The 22,901-nt window shown below is 44.5% G+C and overlaps 1 protein-coding gene across 4 annotated transcripts in view; it reads right to left on the bottom strand.

The window, feature by feature from the left end:
- The window catches only part of LOC110523029 (low-density lipoprotein receptor-related protein 8-like), a 363,891-nt gene that overhangs the window by 225,319 nt on the left and 115,671 nt on the right, over positions 1–22,901 (bottom strand). For all 4 annotated transcript variants that reach the window (XM_036978658.1, XM_036978657.1, XM_036978656.1 and 1 more), the window contains exon 3: positions 1,054–1,176. In XM_036978658.1, coding sequence (XP_036834553.1) covers positions 1,054–1,176 — 123 coding nt within the window. The remainder of the gene's footprint in view (positions 1–1,053; positions 1,177–22,901) is intronic.

Here is a 22,901-nt window from a genome sequence, read left to right on the forward strand (position 1 = left end):
GAGTGTGTGAAACTTACTGAGTGTAAGAAACTTACTGAGTGTAAGAAACTTACTGAGTGTAAGAGAGTGTAAGAAACTTACTGAGTGTAAGAAACTTACTGAGTGTAAGAAACTTACTGAGTGTATGAAACTTACTGAGTGTAAGAGAGTGTGTGAAACTTACTGAGTGTAAGAAACTTACTGAGTGTAAGAGAGTGTGTGAAACTTACTGAGTGTAAAATACTTACAGAGTGTATGAAACTTACTGAGTGTAAAATACTTACAGAGTGTATGAAACTTACTGAGTGTAAAATACTTACAGAGTGTATGAAACTTACTGAGCGTAAGAAGCGTACTGAGTGTAAGAGAGTGTGTGAAACTTACTGAGTGTAAAATACTTACAGAGTGTATGAAACTTACTGAGTGTAAAATACTTACAGAGTGTATGAAACTTACTGAGCGTAAGAAGCGTACTGAGTGTAAGAGAGTGTATGAAACTTACTGTGTATGACACTTACTGAGTGTAAGAAACTTACTGAGTGTATGAAACTTACTGAGTGTAAAATACTTACAGAGTGTATGAAACTTACTGAGCGTAAGAAGCGTACTGAGTGTAAGGGAGTGTATGAAACTTACTGTGTATGACACTTACTGAGTGTAAGAAACTTACTGAGTGTATGAAACTTACTGAGTATAAGAGAGTGTATGAAACTTACTGAGTGTAAGAGAGTGTATGAAACTTACTGAGTGTAAGAGAGTGTAACAAACTTACTGAGTGTATGAAACTTACTGAGTGTAAGAGAGTGTATGAAACTTACTGAGTGTATGAAACTTACTGAGTGTAAGAGAGTGTATGAAACTTACTGAGTGTATGAAACTTACTGAGTGTATGAAACTTACTGAGTGCATGAAACTTACTGAGTGTAAGAGAGTGTATGAAACTTACTGAGTGTATGAAACTTACTGAGTTTAAAATACTTACTGAGTGTAAGAGAGTGTATGAAACTTACTGAGTGTAAGAAACTTACTGAGTGTAAGAAACTTACTGAGTGTAAGAGAGTGTATGAAACTTACTGCATGTAGCATCGGCCTCGTCTGATCCATCAGCACACTCCGGCTCGCCGTCACAACGCCACCGCTGGGGAACACACTGCCCGTTCTTACAAGCAAAGTCTGTGGTTGCACACGTCTTCTTTGCTGCTCAGACACAGAGAGAGAGAGAGAGAGAGAGAGAGAGAGAGAGAGAGAGAGAGAGAGAGAGAGAGAGAGAGAGAGAGAGAGAGAGAGAGAGAGAGAGAGAGAGAGAGAGAGAGAGAGAGAGAGAGAGAGAGAGAGAGAGAGAGAGAGAGAGAGAGAGAGAGAGTGAGAGAGAGAGAGAGAGAGAGAGAGAGAGAGAGAGAGAGAGAGAGAGAGAGAGAGAGAGAGAGAGAGAGAGAGAGAGAGAGAGACAGAGAGGGGTAAGCTAAGTGAGTCTTGATTTGAACAAACAAAAGGAAAACTCAAGGTCAGGTTTTACAATCAGGTCCACTATCTAATAAGCCAACTACAAAGCTTCAGTTCATACAGGCTAACTAGACTCTCTTTACAAATACCTCCCTAAATCTGTCCATTTGTCTCAGTGCCCAGAGAATGCAGCCAGTCAGGCTGTTGTTAGATGGCCAGCCTCCTAACCCATATAAACCATTCTCCAGTACCTCTTTCAGAGCGGAGCGGAGCAGGCAGGGGAAAATTGGAGCACTTGAGCCTGTCACAGGGAGAGCTAAAGCTCTTTCTTCTCGACAGGGAGAACCCTGAACAAGAGAAAGCACTCGCCTCTTGCGAGAGAGTAATGCCCCACTCTGTTAGCCTGATGAATAACACACGCTACGACTAACAAATGGCAGAGTAAGCCTGTAACTGTCCTGTTCTCTTCCTCATTTATAGGCTTTGGTTTAATCAGCGTTGTGCCTTTGTTACGACACTAAACTAAAATGTAGGTTAGAGGCACATTAATCAGAAACACTGCAGTTTGAGGCGGATCGCTAGGGGCCTAGCCTGGCTGGGGAGAGGCTAGGTAGCCTAAACATTTTAGCCTAAAAAAATGTCCACTACAGTGACTGCATGTAATGTAGGTTACAATAGCACTAGTCAGAATGACTGTAGTGAAGTGTGAGGATTGCTACGGCCTAGCCCAGTCTGGCTTGGGAAACTAGAGGCTAGTAACCTGTTGTTGATGTACTACTACACCTTGGATGGCCAGACTGGGGGTTCAAATCACTGATGCCCCCATAGTGTCTCATCGTAGGGTCTCATAACACAACAGGAACATAGTGTGGTGAAGCACAAAGTGTAGGAGAAGAACTATCAGGCCTACACCTTTCAGCACTCACATCATTAGGAATTTACAGTGGTGTAAAGTACTTAAGTAAAAATACTTTAAAGTACTACTTAAGTAGTTTTTGGAGGGTATCTGTACTTTACTTTTTATATTTTTGACAACTTTTAATTTTACAACACGACATTCCTAAATAAAATAATGTACTTTTTACTCCACACATTTTACCTGACACCCAAAAGTACTCGTTACATTTGAAATGCTTAGCAGGACAGGAAAATGGTCTAATTCACAAACTTATCAAGAGAACACGTGGTCATCTCTGCTGCCTCTGATCTGGCGCACTCACTAAACACAAATGTACCTTTTGTAAATGACGTCTGAGTTTTGGAGTGTGCCCCTGCTGTCTGCTTTGCTATCAGGAATTTGAAATGATTTATACTTTTACTTTTGCTTGAGTAACTTTCTATTAAGGTATCTATACTTTTACCTGAGTATGACAAGTGGGTACTTTTTCAACCACTCAGAACTTCCCTATTATGTTCCAACACGTTACTGCCTGACATCTTCTAAGAGAAGTCACAGACACACAACGCATGAGAGGAACATAATGGGGAAATGTATACAATCCCAAAAGCATCTTCTGTGTGAAGAAATTAGTCTACATCATCATGGGACACGAGGAGGACGAGATATTTTCCCCGACAGCTATAACAGAAACACCTACATCGCTGCACACACACACACACACACACACACACACACACACACACACACACACACACACACACACACACACACACACACACACACACACACACACACACACACACACACACACACACACACACACACACACACACACACACACACACACACACACACACACACACACACACTACACAGCCTGATACCAGGGCATGTCTCTTGCAGGGAGGCCCCCTCTCTACCTCCATCCCTATACCCTCATCTCATTTATGTTAATTTATCTGCCAGCACTGTGTGTGTGTGTGTGTGTGTGTGTGTGTGTGTGTGTGTGAGACAGTAATCTGGGCATTTGTTCACATCTGCCTCAAGGATTTGCTGATTATGACTTATGCATCAAGATCCCCAGGGCCACACGAAGACGTGGCAAACACACTCATGCATAAATACACACACGCACGCACAAACAAACAAACACCACACACAAAAATGCTAATAATTATGCATACACACACATTCCCCCTCGAACGTGGACAGAGCTGCTGACACACAGAGAAACACATATTTCAATCGTGCGCCAGCTGAGACGCGGCATGAGAACATCATCCATACAGAAGACCTTTACCGCACTGTAAAGGGTGTGAGGCCATGAGTATAATACATACAGTATATCCACAAACAAGAAATGCACGCACGCACGCACGCACGCACGCACACACGCACACACACACGCACAGGCACAGAGACAGCCCTGTCTCAGCCCAAGCAGAACGGGTGTTATTATTCCCCATTCCTGGTGTGATTTCTATGAATTATCCTATAGAACAGGTCCCTCCCAGGATCACCTGAGAGAAGACAGGAAGCTCTAGGAGTCGGGCGCTCCTCTCGGAGCCACTGACATTCTCCCAATGACACGCTCCAGGGGCCACCATGATTACTGATTGACTCGGCTGACCTGGGATGTTTTCAGAGCCCCCGGAACGCCTCTCAGGGATCTGCCACGTCGCCGTGACAACAAAGCAACAGAGGACCACAAGAAAACAGGTGAAGGTCAGGATCCTCCAAGTCGTTCAATTTCCACACTCCATTTACCCCTCACAATGCCTTCTCAGCATCACAGGGAAGGAGACCATGTAATGTATAGCTACATCACTACACTAACAATGAAGGGGAAACCTGGTATGGTGTGATTGCCCTGTCTATGTTAGCCTAGTGCTGCATCTGAAATGTCACCCCATCACCTAAATAATGTTGATTATAGGTGTTGATAAGCTTTGTTGGAGGGCTGAAGCAGGCAATGATGGCCGCTTTGCTCAGCTCATCTCATTCTGTTTTAGATTCCACTAATCAGCGTGGGTGATACCTTTCCACCTCCAAACGCCCTGTGACCCACTATCCTTTATGTGTCTCCGGCAGCTCATTTAAGATCAGATGAGGCAGGGCCATTAACAGATGGAAGGATCACCATCTTGAGATGTGATGTAAACAAAGGGACTGTTAGGCTTGTGGTGGTGGGTTCTAATCTCATCGATAGAAGGATCTGTCCACCATCTTGAGATGTGATGTAAACAAAGGGACTGTTAGGCTTGTGGTGGTGGGTTCTAATCTCACCGATAGAAGGATCTGTCCACCATCTTGAGATGTGATGTAAACAAAGGGACTGTTAGGCTTGTGGTGGTGGGTTCTAATCTCACCACTGACAGCATCTCAAAGAGCTGGTATACTCTGAACTCATCACAGGCTGGTCCCCATGGCAGGAAGTGGAGGGGAGAGAGACAGGAAATGGATGGTCCCTGGCTGCGTTCTGATCAGTGGGGGAAGAAAGCTTTTCAGAGGCGCGATAGAATCCATAAATCGGATATAAAGAATCGAGGAGGAGGAATTTAAGAGTGTGTTGAGAGCATGTGTGTATGTGTGTGTGTGTGTGTGTGTGTGTGTGTGTGTGTGTGTGTGTGTGTGTGTGTGTGTGTGTGTGTGTGTGTGTGTGTGTGTGTGTGTGTGTGAGTTATGGATGAGACAAACATTTTCCTAACATTTAAACAGACTTTCCTATCAGTTTTCCTTAAAAAATAAATATTCACAGATTTCACAATACATTGTATAATTTATGCTGCTGCTGCGTGAGTATCTTGTTGTTGTCAGCCAATCACAAGTCATCAAACTGGCAGCAGGCTACTGACATTGAACTAGAGCCTTCGTATGACAAGTTATTAGGAGATAAGACTACATGACCAAAAGTATGTGGACACCTGCTTGTCGAACATCTTATTCCAAAATCATGGGCATTAATATCGATTTGGTCCCCCTTCGCTGCTATAACAGCCTCCACTCTTCTGGGAAGGCTTTCCATAGATTTGGGAAGCTTCTGCGTAAACTTGCTTCCATTCAGCTACAAAGTTTCTCCGTGCAGGCAGTCACTGAGTCCAAGGTGCTAAAGGAGCTCCTTAAACTTGACCTCAAAAAAACATGTGGGTCAAAAGGTTTAGACCTTTTCTTCTTTAAGGTTGCTGCCCCTATCATCACCAAGCCTATCTCTGACCTTTTTAACCTGTCTCTCCTTTCTGGGGAGGTTCCCATTGCTTGGAAGGCAGCCACGGTGCATCCTTTATTTAAAGGGGGAGATCAATCTGATCCTAACTGTTATAGGCCTATTTCTATTATGCCCTGTTTATCAAAAGTGTTGAAAAACTTGTCAATAATCAACTGATTGGTTTTCTTGACGTCTATAGTGTTCTCTCTGGTATGCAATCTGGTATCCGCTCAGGTTATGGATGTGTCACTGCAACCTTAAAGGTCCTCAGTGATGTCACCATTGCCCTTGATTCTAAGCAACATTGTGCTGCTATTTTTATGACTTGGCCAAAGCTTTTGATACGGTAGACCATTCCATTCTAGTTGGCCGGTTAAGGAGTATTGTTGTCTCTGAGGGGTCTTTGGCCTGGTTTGCTAACTACCTCTCTCAAAGAGCGCAGTGTATAAAGTCAGAAAATCTGATTTCTCAGCCACTGCCTGTCACCAAGGGAGTACCCCAGGGCTCGATTCTAGGCCCCACACTCTTCTCAATTTACATCAACAACATAGCTCAGGCAGTTGGAAGCTCTCTCAACCATTTATATGCAGATTATATTCTTATACTCAGCTGGTCCCTTCCCGGATTTTGTGTCAAATGCTCTACAACAAAGCTTTCTTAGTGTCCAACAAGCTTTCTCTACCCTTAACCTTGTTCTGAACACCTCCAAAACAAAGGTCACGTGGTTTGGTAAGAAGAATGCCCCTCTCCCCACAGGTGTTATTTCTACCTCTAAGGGTTTAGAGCTTGAGGTAGTCACCTCATACAAGTACTTGGGAGTATGGCTAGACGGTGCACTGTCCTTCTCTCAGCACATATCAAAGCTGCAGGCTAAAGTCTAGACTTGGTTTCCTCTATCGTAATCGCTCCTCTTTCACCCCAGCTGCCAAACTAACCCTGATTCAGATGACCATCCTACCCATGCTAGATTACCGAGACATCATTTATAGATCGTCAGGTAAGGGTGCTCTCGAGTGGCTAGATGTTCTTTACCATTCGGCCATCAGATTTGCCACCAATGCTCCATATAGGACACATCACTGCACTCTATACTCCTCTGTAAACTGGTCATCTCTGTATACCCGTCGCAAGACCCACTGGTTGATGCATATTTATAAAAACCCTCTTAGGCTTCACTCCTCCCTATCTGAGATATCTACTGATGCCCTCATCCTCCACATACAACACCGGTTCTGACAGTCACATTCTGTTAAAGGTCCCCAAAGCACACACATCCCTGGGTCGCTACTCTTTTCAGTTCGCTGCAGCTACGGACTGGAACGAGCTGCAACAAACATTCAAACTAGACAGTTTTATCTCAATCTCTTCATTCAAAGACTCAATCATGGACACTCTTACTGACAGTTGTGGCTGCTTTGTGTGATGTATTGTTGTTGTCATGTTGTGTTGCTACCATGCTGTGTTGTCATGTGTTGCTGCCTTGCTATGTTGTTGTCTTATGTCTCTCTTTATGTAGTGTTGTGTTGTCTCTCTTGTTGTGATGTGTTTTGTCCTATATTTATATTGTATTTATTTATTTATTTTTAATCCCAGCCTCCGTCCCCACAGGAGGCCTTTAGGCCGTCATTGTAAATAAGAATTTGTTCTTAACTGATTTGCCTAGTTAAATAAAGGTTAAATAAAATTTAAAAAATAAAAAGTTAATTAGTGAGGTTGGGCACTGACGTTAGGCAATTAGGCCCGGCTCACAGTCGGTGTTCCAATTCATCCCAAAGGTGATTGATGGGGTTCTTCCACATCGATCTCGACAAACCATTTCTGTATGGACCTAGCTGTATGGACCTGCAGCATTGTCATGCTGAAACAGGAAGGGCCTTCCCCAAACTGTTGCCACAAAGTTGGAAGCACAGAATCGTTAATAAATGTAGTTTATAATAGAGTGATTCATTACTCCAGAGAACGCGTTTCCACTGCTCCAGAGTCCAATTGTGGCGAGCTTTACACCACTCCAGCCGCGATTGTCCCATTCTGTCAGCTTGTGTGGCCTACCACTTCGCGGCTGAGCCGTTGTTGCTTCTAGAAGTTTCCACTTCACAATAACAGCACTTTGACCAACTGACTTGTTGGAAAGGTAACATTCTATGACTGTGCCTCATTGAAAGTCACTGAGCTCTTCAGTAAGGTCATTCTACTGTCAGTGTTTGTCTATGGAGATTGCATGGCTGTGTGCTCGATACAGCAATGGGTGTGGCTGAAATAGCCGAATCCACTAATTTGAAAGGGTGTCCACATACTGTTGTATATATAGTGTATCTAGGCTAATAAATCAAATATGTAATTAAAATTATATAACTAAAAGTTAAATGAGAAGGACAGGCTACAACACCAACACCATAACAGCTGCTATGAATGGACTGAGAGAAACCACACAGTTAAAGTTGCAGTCTCAATTAGCCTGGCTAACTAGCTTATTTTTCTTAACATTAAAAATCCCAATTTTAACGCTTAAACGTTCACACCCCTAGTGTGTGTGTGTGTGCGTGTGTGTGTGTGTGTGTGTGTGTGTGTGTAGGCGAACATGTGTGTGTACACTGTAGGTGTGAAATTCAATACTTAGATTTTTTACTTGTTAACACTTTTTCTTTGCTAACACTTTTTCCTTGCTAACACTTTTTCCTTGCTAACACTTGGCTACTCTTCATGTTGACAAAGAATGTTGTGTGTCTTGTTTCCTGATGCTGGGAATTCCCATTACCACTTGATACAGTTAAACCAGGTTAATAAAGCTCTGAGAACAGCCTGTCTTACCATCTCTCACACTGTGAGTTCGTACACATCCACAGTACACACACCTGCGCTGCTCCATCTGCACAGACATCTACACTGAACCTGTGTCTCTCAGCTGCCAGCACACCAAGAGATTCCTACAGAGGAGCCTTAAGGCTGGTCACATACACTGTCCTGAGTGCAGAGCTCAGCTCAAAGAAACAACTTTTCAGATCAACAGACTGATCAAGAATACGGCGGACCAACTGAAACTCGAGGAGATAGAGGTGTACAATATGAAAATGCAGCAGGGAAGAGGGGGCAGAGAGGCACACTGGCCGGTCCGGGGAGCAAAAAAAAAAGAACATGGAAGACCAGCTGAAACTGGATGATCGAAATGGTCAGAGAGAGTCAGACCAGCGAAGAAGATGAGGGAGAGAGGAGGACTGGCCGGTCAAAGAAGCTTCCGGACTTCCAACAGACTGATAAGGAACATGGAGGATCAGCTGAGGCTGGATGAGCCACCAATAGCATGGAAGGAAGAAAAGTGAGGAGAAAATACAAGTATGACTGGAAGAAAAGGCAGAGAAAATGTGTGCCGTGAAAACAGTGAAATTCTGAAGATGTCTGGTCTGTAAGGAGGGCAGACACCACAGAGGACACACATTAAAACCTGCGAGAGAGGCTCAAGAAGATCTGAAGACAAAGGTAGAGTCAGCTTTACTTGGGATCAAGTGTAACATTGAAGATGCTAACACCTTATGTGCCAAAAATGTAAATATCTGGAGCAAAGACGATCACTGGTCAGCTGAAAGCTGGCTTCGGGGCCCGTTTTGGGGAGCTCGGGGAGGAGTCGAGAGTGAAAGAGCTAGAGGCCATCAAATATGTGGAAACACAGGGTGACATGGAGGGGAAGAACCTTACACTGAGGCGAGAGCACAAGCAGCCTCTCTGCAGACTGGGCTGGATATGGCTGAGCCTGGGGAATTCCTGCTGTGGTGGATGGAGACAGGCCAGAAGATTCATCAGGATAGGCACCCTGAAATGTGCAGCGTGCAGAAAAATTGTCTGTCTGTCATGCAGCGTTTCATTGACTTGAAGGCCATGGAAAAGATCCTCAAAACCAAAAGGCAAGAATTGCCTCTTTTTGCTGATTACTGCTGATTACTAATAAGCAGTGCCACTATAGCTTGGTATCATTTCAATAGTTCAATGTTCAAGTTTCTATGCTTCCTGGTCATACCAGTTCTCATGTTTTTAGAGGATTGTGGGTAATTCAAAATGTTTAGATGTTATGATACTTTTACACAATGCTGTATGCATCTTTGAAGAAAGACAAGTACATTTTAAATGAGTATTAAGCAGTTTGTGATATGAGGGGTAATGGATCATGATGAACAGATATCAAAACCGTCAGGCAAATTGACGTTCAATAATGAGAAAACCCATTACTACCACCAACAAGGTTGTGTGCACCATGATAGAGGCTAATTCAGAGCTCTACCACCAGTTACTGCCAGAGGAATGAGCACTGTGCTTAACAATGCCTGTTAAGGTGAGTTAAAATGACAAATCGTCAAAGATACAAGACACTGTTAAACATTAAGAAACTCCTACTGAAAATGACTAATCATACTTACTTGACTTTTTTAATGAAGGTTAATCATTAAAGTAGAGGGGGGAGGGGGGGGTCTATGGCTTAAGAGGGTGTGACTGATGCTGAATGGGCATGAACAAAGAAGACATCTCTAACACTCACTGTCTCCTAAGTGGGATAACAAATTGATCAACTTTCGCATGTTTCTTCCAATCACAGTGTTAGAGCTGAATCTGAACTTTTCTAATCTGTAAAAACAAGCATTTTTCAGCATAAACCTCCATCAGGATGGGCCATTCTGGTATCCTTAGTTTAATTAATAAAAAAATAAAATGCATGACTTGTTACTCAATTTGCCCGGCTGTCATTGGAAATAAGAATTTGTTCATAACTGAATATCCTGGTTTAATCAAGCTTCAATAAAATCAACCAATTCTATTTATTCTACATGCCACAACAATCTCTAATTTGCGATTCAATACATCAATGCCACCACTATAGTTTCTGATAAGGTGTCAATCACATTGTCACTACCAATACTGAATCATATTTCATATTATAATAATTGCTGAGGATCGTTATTATAATTGTCAGTTGTATCATGATCCCTGTCAGTACTGAGACGAACGAAGTGTAACAATGATCTGCCATGACCTTTGACCCCATTAAAACTGAACCTCCTACACTACAGTTGATTATGTATCATCACATGTAAGGGTGAAGAAATAAAACCATCATCACATGCTAATTATATTCTTTAGATCTCAGCGTTTCTAAATTGCCTTGCTTTCTCCCAGGACCATTTAATATGAGTGCAGAGGGGCTAACTGAAAAGAGTGAGAGAGAGAGTGTGTGTGTGTGTGTGTGTGTGTGTTTGTGAGCGGCACTTAGTTCAATGTTAAATTTGGTTCAAGGTCAAACCGGTTCTCACGTCAACAACAAAGAAAAATAAGACAAACACAGATAATCTGCACAGAATCCACACATAGCCTACACTGTGTCTCTCCCGCTGTCAAGCACACATTCTGCAAGAGATGCCTTCAACAAAGCCTGAATGCTGGACCCCAACACGGCAATGAGCGCAGAACTCCAGTCACAGACAGAAACTTCCAGACCAACAGACTGGCAGACTAGCTGAGAATGGAGGAACATAGTGTGACAAGAGAGGGGAAAACAGGAGTAGATGAACGTGGAGAAACTCCGAAGCTCTTCTGTGAGATGGGCAGTAAGATAATCTGTTTGACTTGTGAGGAGGGAAGAAACCACAGAGGACACATCTGTGAGAGAGGCTAAAGACATTCTAAAGACAAGGTAACTTTAGCTTTACATCAGAGTAAGCATAAGATCAACCATGTAGAAAACAGAAGTGAGAGGCAACAACATCAACTCTCTGAAACAAGGGAGAAATCAGATGAGCTGGGATCAGAAGAGAGAAGAGACCATAGATAATAAGTCCAATGTGGTAGGAAAAGAGCAGAACCTTTCCCTAATGAAGAATCAACTGGTCGAGGAGGAGGAGGGAGCGCGATCGGCCTTTCTATAGTCCGGATAGGACATGACTGAGCCCTAGGACTTCCTGGTGTGGTGGAAGGAGATAGGGACATTCGAATGTAACGTTTGAAGTGGAAGAATCTGGTCCTGAAGGAGCAACAGAGTGCTGGGTTTTTCCACTTGGCAGGACATTGAACAGAGCCTCTAAGACACCCTATCACTCATATCAGCACACATTCCAATAACCTCTTGGATAAATTCAAAGACATATTTTTGGTGTGTACAATGGAGTGTGCAGGTATAAACTAGTTATATTTAGTCAACATTAGGACTGTAACGGTTCACCAAACCCATAGTTTGGTCACGATTCGTTTTGGTACAGCAGGAGAGTTAAATTCCCTTTACAATGTACCACATTCACAATGTTCCCTGCATTGCCTGTTGTGACCAGATTGTTACAGTATGTTGGGCCTCTCAAGTTTCCACTCTGATGCTGATGCAGTGAAGTCGTAAATACCAATTGGATGCATTCATGTGATTTGAACACTTTGAGAAACACTGATTGGTTAATGGCCAACAAGCCGTGTCTACCATAAACTACCAGTTTATGGGCTGTTCAAGTGGATTTTTCCCAGTCGTGTGTGGTAAATTCCTACTTCCCACCTGGTTTCAAACACACCATGACATTGCCTCCTCCAGTGGCAGATGCTGTAGCACCGTACACCTCCCACTCTGGTTAATGTGATGGGCTGTTACCGCAACACGGGGTGCACTGGCCCAGTGACTGGCTTCCTATAGAGCAGGTACTAGCTGTTTACTGAAATGGGTGGAAGAGGGAAGTTCACAATGTGGCTGGAGCACTTTGACGAGGTGCTGAAACCACTACTGAAACCCGCTAATCTCAACCCACGAGAATGGGAGCATACCTGCATCTATAAATCAAAGACTATAAAAAGAAAAATAAACATAGCCTACCTATCGCTATTGTAAGCCAATGGCTGCTAGAATGCAGAGCGGAGACGATGTTGTGTTGTTTTTTTTGCGTTTCCGTCTTCGATATACTAGGGTGATGTCGGTGTAAATGTGTCAACATATTTGAGGTGTTGGCAGCTGCATAGGCTGTTCTCGTTGACCGTGGAGACACACTGTTAACCTTTTATCCACAACTCTCTGTCCATCGCCATTGTAATCTACTGGGAAGCCAAAATGTTCCCAAACTGGAGATTTAAACTATGATGGAGAATGCTCCTGGTTTATCGACCCCACCATTCGCCATGGTACAAAACTAGTTCCCGGGCTGCGCCTCGCAAAATGACCGTTTGAAATGCTCTAGTTACGATTAGAATTTTGATTACAACGTGTAAACTCCAGTTATAATTGAATAGCCTGAAGAAAAACATTTAAACTCAGATTTACTCAAGGGGCATAGGCCTACAATGCAGAGTATGCATGTCTTCTAGGCCTCGTGTTTTTCATTTGTACATATTATTTGTTTATGTATTCATTCGGATTCACAGTACGGACGGAACCGAGATCCCCTTGCCGAATGTTTTGGTACGAATGTGTGTACGTTACACCCCTAGTCAACACGACATTCTCTAAACTGCAATGCAAGACTGTAGCGTTTTAGCCACTATAGTGTTTTATACACCTGTACTTGTGTGTATGAATGAGAGAGGTAGGGGGGTAGAAAAGTGGCGCAGTGTTAAAGATGAAAGACCTGTCTAGATCCTGAATGATGAGAGGAAGAAAGAATGGTGGTAAAAGCTATGAAAACTCAACCCAGTGTGGCTAAAAGCACTGGCTCCTGTCCTCTACATAAGAGCTGACAGTCCAGGTTGATGTATAGAGGGCGTATGGATGCACTACAAAGGGCCTGCCAGAGATGTGAGGGATCCTATACAGACCAGACGCCTGCAGAAAGACAGAGATGATCAAACATCCCTCAGCCTGGAGCAGGATTCAGCCAGCCACACTTAAAAGCAACCTTCAGTTCCCATCATGTTTTTTAACAGCCCAACTGTTTGTAATGGCTGAAATGGAATCAATGGAATGGAGTCTAACAACTTGTTTCCATGTTTGATTCGTTTGGTACCATTCCATTGATTCCGTTCCAGCCATTACAATGAGCACCGTCCTCCTATACCTTCTCCCAACAGCCTCCTCTGGCCCCTAGCCTTTGCTATCTGAGTGTGTTTAGAGTACCAGTTCAAATCTATCTGTACAAGAAATATGGGACAGAGAGAAAAACACCCAACTCTCAAATAAGACATGCGAAGAGGGTTTTATAGCAATATCTACGAGAAGCTCACCTCCCTCCCACACTTCAGGAAAATAAACCCATCATGAAAACAAAATAAAACCGGAAAACAGCACAAACACATCAGGCGACAGTCAGACAGATTTATCTGTGAGCCTGGCGTGTATTTCAGAGGCCTGGCCTAGATAACAGGAAGGAATATGAAGGGAAGAAGGTGAGGCGCTTTGAGAGAGCCAAGCTAACGCTAGCTCGGCAGCACTACAGCGTTCTACAACTGCTTCACAAAGGTTAAGCTCTTTCCCCTGTGCCTGTGTGTGCTGATTCTTAGAAACCAGACATTGATGCAGACTTACACTTCTCTCTCTCTCTTTCCTTTCTTTCTTTTTCTTTTTTCTTGTTGTTCAAGACTTGAGGATTTTTAGTGTTTTTGTTAAGCAATCTTTCTAAGGAAAGAATATACAGGGTGTGGATGGGAGAGAGGGTGTGTAGAGTGTCTAGGGTCGCAAATGGAGGGTATATTACTGGACACTTTCAAAGTTAACCAGCAAACTACCCCATTCTTAGTGGGCTACTTCTTATTATCACAGGTGTCTGTAATTATCTCTGGCCCTCTGTGTGGCCTTTTCACATGAAACATCTGAAATTCTTCAATAAGATTATTTAAAAATAAAAAATAGAATGAAAAAGCTGTAAAACATTATTAGAGCAGTGCCCTCCGAGTGGAGTGGACAGGAATCTGTTCATGACCGCACTAATAAGAAACACCCTTATCAACCAATAGGCTTGCAGGATACGGTAGCCACAAAACGAAAGTGCGGTGCAGTTTAACGTCAGTGTTTTGGCAGAAGGCATTGCCCTCGTCTGAAACCCTTGTTTGTCCTGTTGTTATACTCCATGTCATTCATTCTGAGACGCCAGGCTTTTCCCAGACAGGACCTGTGTGGGTCAGCAACATGCCACAGCTCAAGACCTCCAAATCAGCGGGGTCTTTCGGCCACAGTTTACATAAGAAGGTGCTTACAGGCTGGGAGCGGGGAGCTTATTTACTGCCAGGAGGAAATCAACGGGGCACGGAAAGAAAATACATCAAAATATTCCTGACTATAATGCTCTAAAAATTGCTTCGTCTCTGCGTAAAAGGGAGTCTATAGATGGAATTTTTCTCTCTATCTCAATCTCAATCGGTTCAACCACTTTCCTCCTCTGTGCATCTTTCTCCCCCCTCTCTCTCCCTCTCTTTCTCTACCCCCCTCTCTCTCCCCCTCTCTCTCCCTGTCTTTCTCCCCCCTCTCTCTCCCTGTCTTTCTCCCCCCTCTCTCTCCCTGTCTTTCTCTACCCCCTCTCTCTCCCTGTCTTTCTCCCCCTTCTCTCTCCCTGTCTTTCTCCCCCTTCTCTCTCCCTCTTTCTCTACCCCCCTCTCTCTCCCTGTCTTTCTTCCCCCTCTCTCTCCCTGTCTTTCTCCCCCCTCTCTCTCCCTCTCTTTCTCCCCCCTCTCTCTCCCTGTCTTTCTCTACCCCCCTCTCTCTGTCTTTCTCCCCCCTCTCTCTGTCTCTCCCCCTAAGCCTCTCGCTTTCTCGCATTGCGTCAATTCTATTCTTCAGTCCAGACATTAGAAATCACACTGAGTCCAGACATTAGAGCCTATATTATTGTGAGGAGCTAAATATCTCTGTACTGAGCTGTGATCGCATTAGGCCCTAAAGTAACAGTTCAGCAGCGTTCACCTCGCCTTGCGTCCATCTCCCTTCCTCTGGTACGCCAAACACATTCCAGCGCCACGACACAACGCCATATTTCCCTCCAAATGAAATCACTAGAAATTGATCTCCAGCAACATAATCATCTATCTTTATTCGTATGCACCGCAGCCTTTATTTCCCTCACCGTCTTTTCATGTCGTTTGCCAGTGATTGTTGTTGTGGGTCTGAATATAAAACCAAACCGGTTATAAAGACAGGGTTCTGTACGCCAGAATGCGTTAGCTTCACAGCCTGGTAATTAGGCAGACAAAAGGCCTATTGTTAAGGTGGAGGGGAGTGAAAAGCTAGATATGGAAGATGGAGAAGATGTAGAGGGTTGACGCCAGCCGTACGTACTGTATAAAGTGCTATCAGCCTATCAAACCCAGCCCCTTGGACTAACATGGCCCTGTTGATCAGTAAAGCTCAGACAACAACAATGGAAATAGTTGTATGTGTAACAATGGAAGCTGTGTGAAGGAGCGGAGGTATTTGAACAGGTGTGAGTAGGGGTATTCTTCCTAGTCGTCAGTGTGCCTGGGGCCAATACGAGGTTGTTACATTCCCCAGTTTCTGTGTTGTGGGTTTGTATGTGTGTGTATTTCAGGAAATGGCTTCCTGGATTCCAAAGTAGCTCATTGGTCGGCCCATCACTAATTGGAGCTCTGACCCCGCCCTCTCGTCAGGGGATACAGCTGTCTGCAATTACCGACTCCTTCTGCAGCTTGAAAAGCCAGTGTTCCTGTGTTAGGAGAGAGAGCTTCTTTGTATGTCCTGTGTTGGTTGTTGGTCAGAAAGTGTTGTAAAGTATTTTGTATTTCTTTGCTTTGGTTCTGTCCAGCCCCTTTTCCCCACATTACCATGTGAAGGAAGAATACATTCCCTGTAAACAGTAATATTCTCTACCTCTGTCATCCTTACCCGCACCTACAATCGCATACCTTTTTTTCACTCCACGGGGAGTTGAGTTGTAGCAGGGTGTTGCGTTCCCTCCTCCAAGAGGTATACGTAACAGAGGTCATATTCTGCTCTACCACTTTCATTAGAGGTGACATATGCACCCATTAGGAGAGACACACACACACACAACACTATGATATACCATCTGGGTTACATCTGGCTCTAAGAGCTGACCTGCATTGATTTATTAAACATTCAGACAGCAATTCCCCCGATCCCCTCTCCAACCCCCATAGGTCCTACCCTATACCGTCTCCCCTCCACCCCCCTGGAAGTTCAGTCTCCTTGACAGGGTCATTGTTCTAATGATATCAATCTCTACTGACCCATCCCCACCTTGTCTCCCTCCAGCCCTGTAATCTAGTGATTTCCCCCCCAACTTCCCCACCACCTAAATACACACACACACTCCCCATTACCCTATTACTGCCAGTCCATTAGCAACTCAACTCCCTCCCCAGCCCCTCCCTCTACATCTGCCTTGCACAAAGCCCAGTGGACAAAGGGAGTTACAATACCTTTATGTAAAAACATTAGCCTACAAATGTCAATCCATCACTACATGACAATGAAGTTGAAGGTAAAAGACTGTCAGTAATTAGTTGCATCTTAAACAATTACATGAACTGAATTACTAATAAAAATTATTTAAAAAATCTCAAACTTAAAAATGCAAGTCCCTTTAAAAGCATGTACTAAATGCATATGTTATAGTATTATATGTTAAATTATCAAATTCATCTTGAAATATAAAAAATCGCATTTTTATAACCACATTACTCTGTGTAATGACATCCAGTATTCAGAAGCATATCCTGAAATCCCCAAAGCCTCCACCCGGTATTCAGCAGAACACTGAGTGACTGATGGTCTCAGCAGGGAGCTACAAGCAGTTCCTAAAAATGCCTTTTTGAAACCAATGTTCCCGTTGTGCTCCACGATGGCTACATGAATCAACGCCCTGTGTGAGTCCCTGTTATTCCCTCCCAGACCAACCCTCACTTCCTACACACACACACACACACACACACACAGCCCCCTCACACAGCACAGCACGCTGGACCACATGACAAATTACAGATGTATTATTAACAATCACTGATGGAGGGACAGGGAACAGGAGGGGAGCAACAAAGGCCCGGGACAATAGAGGAGGACATATTCTTCCCGCTGACAAGCATAGAATTCATTTCAATTAGAAATGGCCACCGCCTTGAAAGCAAGACAGACTGCAAAGGTTACCATATTCCAAATGTGTGGGCAGTGGAGGGGGGTAGGGGGGTAGATTTAGCAGAAAGGGTGGGGGGGAATATTTTGAATGGCCTAGAGATTTGAGAGGCACTGGAATGTCATTATGTTCCTCTGTGACAGATGATCTGGCCTCGGTCTCTGTTCAGCTGTGATGTCGACGGCAATACACAAAGCAATAACAAATCCCAGTATTTTTGGTCTGGCACCCCCCTTTCCTTTTCCCTTTCCTTCTTATCTTCCTTATTCCACCATCTCCCTCCATTACACAGGCTCTCAAAACGCTCTCTTTTCCTCCCTCCATCGCACCCTCCCTTTCTGTCTGGAAAACACCCAAATGTCCCTTCCTTTGTGTCCTGTTCTTCATGATCGCTGATGTGAAAAGATAAATAAAAACACTAGATGAAAGCAACAGGGCTCAAGCTAATAGTAAACAACAGGCTCCCGCTGTGAGATGAGACCAGGACCTGAGAGGTGAGATGAGACCAGGACCTGAGAGGTGAGATGAGACCAGGACCTGAGAGGTGAGATGAGACCAGGACCTGAGAGGTGAGATGAGACCAGGACCTAAAAGGTGAGATGAGACCAGGACCTGAGAGGTGAGATGAGACCAGGACCTGAGAGGTGAGATGAGACCAGGAGCCCTACACTGAAATTTCAGGATGAGAGATAATAAAGTGTGTGTGTGTGTGTGGGGGGGGGGTAATAAAGGTTGAGATAGGGACAATAACAAGGTGAGAAGCTAAAAACAGACAGTGACAGATGCAGAATACTGCCCACTCTGGCCCTCCACCACTGAGATCTGAAGAGCACCTCAGTGGTGCCACTCGTCAACGAGGGCTCTCGTTTCCTGTCCATGGTTACTGTTGCCCAGGCACAAATGACGAAAGACTAAAACAAAGGAGCGGATCAACAAGAGCTCTTTGCAAATCAGGATTGGCGGCTAGTCTTCTCCCCCAGAGAAGAGAGGTTAAGAGGAGGTGCACAGCTAGACTATATATTCTAAAACTAAGAGCAGGGCTGTATCTCTCTAGTCCTCTAGTCAAAAGGCCTTCTAACACTAAGAGCAGGGCTGTATCTCTCTAGTCCTCTAGTCAAAAGGTCTTCTAACACTAAGAGCAGGGCTGTATCTCTCTAGTCCTCTAGTCAAAAGGTCTTCTAACACTAAGAGCAGGGCTGTATCTCTCTAGTCCTCTAGTCAAAAGGTCTTCTAACACTAAGAGCAGGGCTGTATCTCTCTAGTCCTCTAGTCAAAAGGCCTTCTAACACTAAGAGCAGGGCTGTATCTCTCTAGTCCTCTAGTCAAAAGGCCTTCTAACACTAAGAGCAGGGCTGTATCTCTCTAGTCCTCTAGTCAAAAGGCCTTCTAACACTAAGAGCAGGACTGTATCTCTCTAGTCAAAAGGCCTTCTAACACTAAGAGCAGGGCTGTCTCTAGTCAAAAGGCCTTCTAAAACTAAGAGCAGGACTATATCTCTCTAGTCAAAAGGTCTTCTAACACTAAGAGCAGGGCTGTATCTCTCTAGTCAAAAGGTCTTCTAACACTAAGAGCACAGCTGTATCTCTCTAGTCAAAAGGTCTTCTAACACTAAGAGCACAGCTGTATCTCTCTAGTCAAAAGGTCTTCTAACACTAAGAGCAGGGCTGCAGTATCTCTCTAGTCCTCTAGTCAAAAGGCCTTCTAACACTAAGAGCAGGGCTGTAGTATCTCTCTAGTCAAAAGGCCTTCTAACACTAAGAGCAGGGATGTATCTCTCTAGTCCTCTAGTCAAAAGGTCTTCTAAAACGAAGAGCAGGGCTGTAGTATCTCTCTAGTCCTCTAGTCAAAAGGCCTTCTAACACTAAGAGCAGGGCTGTAGTATCTCTCTAGTCAAAAGGCCTTCTAACACTAAGAGCAGGGATGTATCTCTCTAGTCCTCTCGTCAAAAGGTCTTCTAAAACTAAGAGCAGGGCTGTATCTCTCTAGTCCTCTAGTCAAAAGGTCTTCTAAAACTAAGAGCAGGGCTGTATCTCTCTAGTCAAAAGGCCTTCTAACACTAAGAGCAGAGCTGTATCTCTCTAGTCAAAAGGCCTTCTAACACTAAGAGCAGGGCTGTATCTCTCTAGTCCTCTAGTCAAAAGGTCTTCTAACACTAAGAGCAGGACTGTATCTCTCTAGTCAAAAGGTCTTCTAACACTAAGAGCAGGGCTGTATCTCTAGTCAAAAGGTCTTCTAACACTAAGAGCAGGGCTGTATCTCTCTAGTCAAAAGGTCTTCTAAAACTAAGAGCAGGGCTGTATCTCTCTAGTCCTCTAGTCAAAAGGTCTTCTAACACTAAGAGCAGGGCTGTATCTCTCTAGTCCTTTAGTCAAAAGGTCTTCTAACACTAAGAGCAGGGCTGTATCTCTCTAGTCCTCTAGTCAAAAGGTCTTCTAACACTAAGAGCAGGGCTGTATCTCTCTAGTCAAAAGGTCTTCTAACACTAAGAGCAGGACTTTATCTCTCTAGTCAAAAGGTCTTCTAAAACTAAGAGCAGGGCTGTATCTCTCTAGTCAAAAGGCCTTCTAACACTAAGAGCAGCGCTGTATCTCTCTAGTCAAAAGGCCTTCTTAAAATAAAAATATATATTCACAACAGATACAAACATACACATATGAACAACAACGTACAGATGCACACCAACAATGACTGCATCTCCTCTTCCCAGACCTGCATGCTCACACCCCCATCCCTAGTGCCTGGCCACACCCCCATCCCTAGTGCCTGGCCACACCCCCATCCCTAGTGCCTGGCCACACCCCCATCCCTAGTGCCTGGCCACACCCCCATCCCTAGTGCATGCATTATTGTTTGCCACATGGCCTTCAACTGTACCAATTTGTTTTTCTCGGTCCATGATATTTCAAGAAAAAATGATTGTATTTTTCCATTGTGTTAATGATGATTGATTTCCAAGTTTTTAGTATAAGTTTTTTCAAGATGAGTGGTGAGATGAGAATTGTTGGGTCTCTCACTACACCCCCATATGACATGTCCTGAATGCAGACGGATTAAAAGTAAGTCTACATTGTAATACTTCTGACAGCCAACTGCCCATAACTTTTAGACTTCATAGCATTCCCAAAAAGCATGGATTATTGAGTCATTGTTAGTTTTACACTTAAGACATGAATCTGCTGTTGTGCTGTAGAATTCCCTCCATTTTGTGCCAACATCAGTCTTAAGTCTTGGTTCCAATAGTTTATAGATTGTCAGTTGGATATGGTCTCTGCAAGGTTTTGTATATCTTACCTATCATATGAACATCCTTTTCTAACTCAAATAAGATTCCTTCAGTGTTAAAAAGATTTCAAATGTAAATGTTGTGATATGTAACTTAAGTTTCTTTAGTCAAAAGGCCTTCTAAGGACTAAGAGCAGGGTTGTATCTTTCTGGTCAAAGGGCCTGGTATAAAACAGGCCTCAATGGCAGAACAACAGGAAAGTTACCAGTCAATTAGTGAAGCTCCATGCAAACTAGAACTTGGTTTGCTCTGTCTGTCTGTCTGTCTGTCTGTCCCCTCTGTCTGTCTGTCTGTCTGTCTGTCTGTCTGTCTGGACAAAGAGCCTGGTTTAAAACAGACTTCTATGGCAGAGCAGACCTGGTAGTGTGGTTCAGTACACTACAGTAGAGAGCCGCTGTGCTCTAGGCTCACCTCCGAGCGCTTTAGTTTAGCCTGCTGCTGTCAAAGCAATCCTGTTTCCTTGCTAATCCCTCTTAGGCTTCTGCGTAGATCATCATTGACTGGGGGAGGAACGTTCACAATGACTAAGCTGTTTTCATTGGCCTGCAAAGCCAAGTGATTTGGGAACATTACGGAAAGAAGACAAACGTTTGACAAGGGCTTTTGTTGCAGCCGCCTATGAATCATCATTCTCTGAGCTCTCTGAAAGCCCTGCCAAATGAGGCGGTCGGCCCGACAATATTCTGATGTCATCAAAACGTAACACTTTATTTTGGTGTTTGAGAGCTGGAAGCTGTAGTTTTAAACATTGGTTTAAACATTGGTTGGTAAACCGGCTGTCTCCATGTGAATTCTATGCCTGCAGGCAGCATGTGGTTAAACCCATTTTCTCTGTCTCTTATCTGTGTGTCCTTAATAATTACTCCTAGATAAAGGGCCCTTCTGTAACCATGTGGACAGTTGTTCACAGGCTTACATTATGTCACCCCTGTAGGCCTGTAACGTCACCCCTGTAGGCCTGTAACGTCACCCCTGTAGGCCTGTTACGTCACCCCTGTAGGCCTGTAACGTCACCCCTGTAGCCCTGTAACGTCACCCCTGTAGCCCTGTAACGTCACCCCTGTAGGCCTGTAACGTCACCCCTGTAGGCCTGTAACGTCACCCCTGTAGGCCTGTTACGTCACCCCTGTAGGCCTGTTACGTCACCCCTGTAGGCCTGTAACGTCACCCCTGTAGGCCTGTAACGTCACCCCTGTAGGCCTGTAACGTCACCCCTGTAGACCTGTTACGTCACCCCTGTAGACCTGTAACGTCACCCCTGTAGACCTGTTACGTCACCCCTGTAGACCTGTAACGTCACCCCTGTAGGCCTGTAACGTCACCCCTGTAGGCCTGTAACGTCACCCCCGTAGGCCTGTAACGTCACCCCTGTAGGCCTGTAACGTCACCCCTGTAAACCTGTTACGTCACCCCTGTAGACCTGTAACGTCACCCCTGTAGGCCTGTAACGTCACCCCTGTAGGCCTGTAGCGTCACCCCTGTCGGCCTGTTGCGTCACCCCTGTAGGCCTGTAACGCCACCCCTGTAGGCCTGTAACGCCACCCCTGTAGGCCTGTAACGTCACCCCTGTAGGCCTGTAACGTCACCCCTGTCGGCCTGTAGCGTCACCCCTGTCGGCCTGTAGCGTCACCCCTGTCGGCCTGTAGCGTCACCCCTGTCGGCCTGTAACGTCACCCCTATCGGCCTGTAACGTCTAAGCGGTTACGGAGCGAACAGAGACGTGTTCCTGTCTGAGGGACTGAGTGACCTGTAGTTACCTCTCTTCCTCCCAGGCAACATTCTGTGGGTTTGCGTCACAAATGGTTCCTTATTCCCTATATAGTGCACCATGTTTGACCAGAGCCCTATGGGCCTTAGTAATTAGAAGTGCACTATATAGGGTGTCATTTGGGACACAAATCTGTCCCTTTTAATCAGCGTGGTTATCTGAGGCAAGCTTGTGGAAAAACAGCTCACCAACTTCCTCCGCTTGCATGTTTCCCAGTCACCTAGGCGTATCCACGACTACCCCTGTCATTAGAATACAAATACCCCACGCCCCCGCCCCCA

This window comes from Oncorhynchus mykiss, chromosome 5 (assembly GCF_013265735.2).
Source record: "Oncorhynchus mykiss isolate Arlee chromosome 5, USDA_OmykA_1.1, whole genome shotgun sequence".
Classification (NCBI taxonomy): Eukaryota; Metazoa; Chordata; class Actinopteri; order Salmoniformes; family Salmonidae; genus Oncorhynchus; species Oncorhynchus mykiss.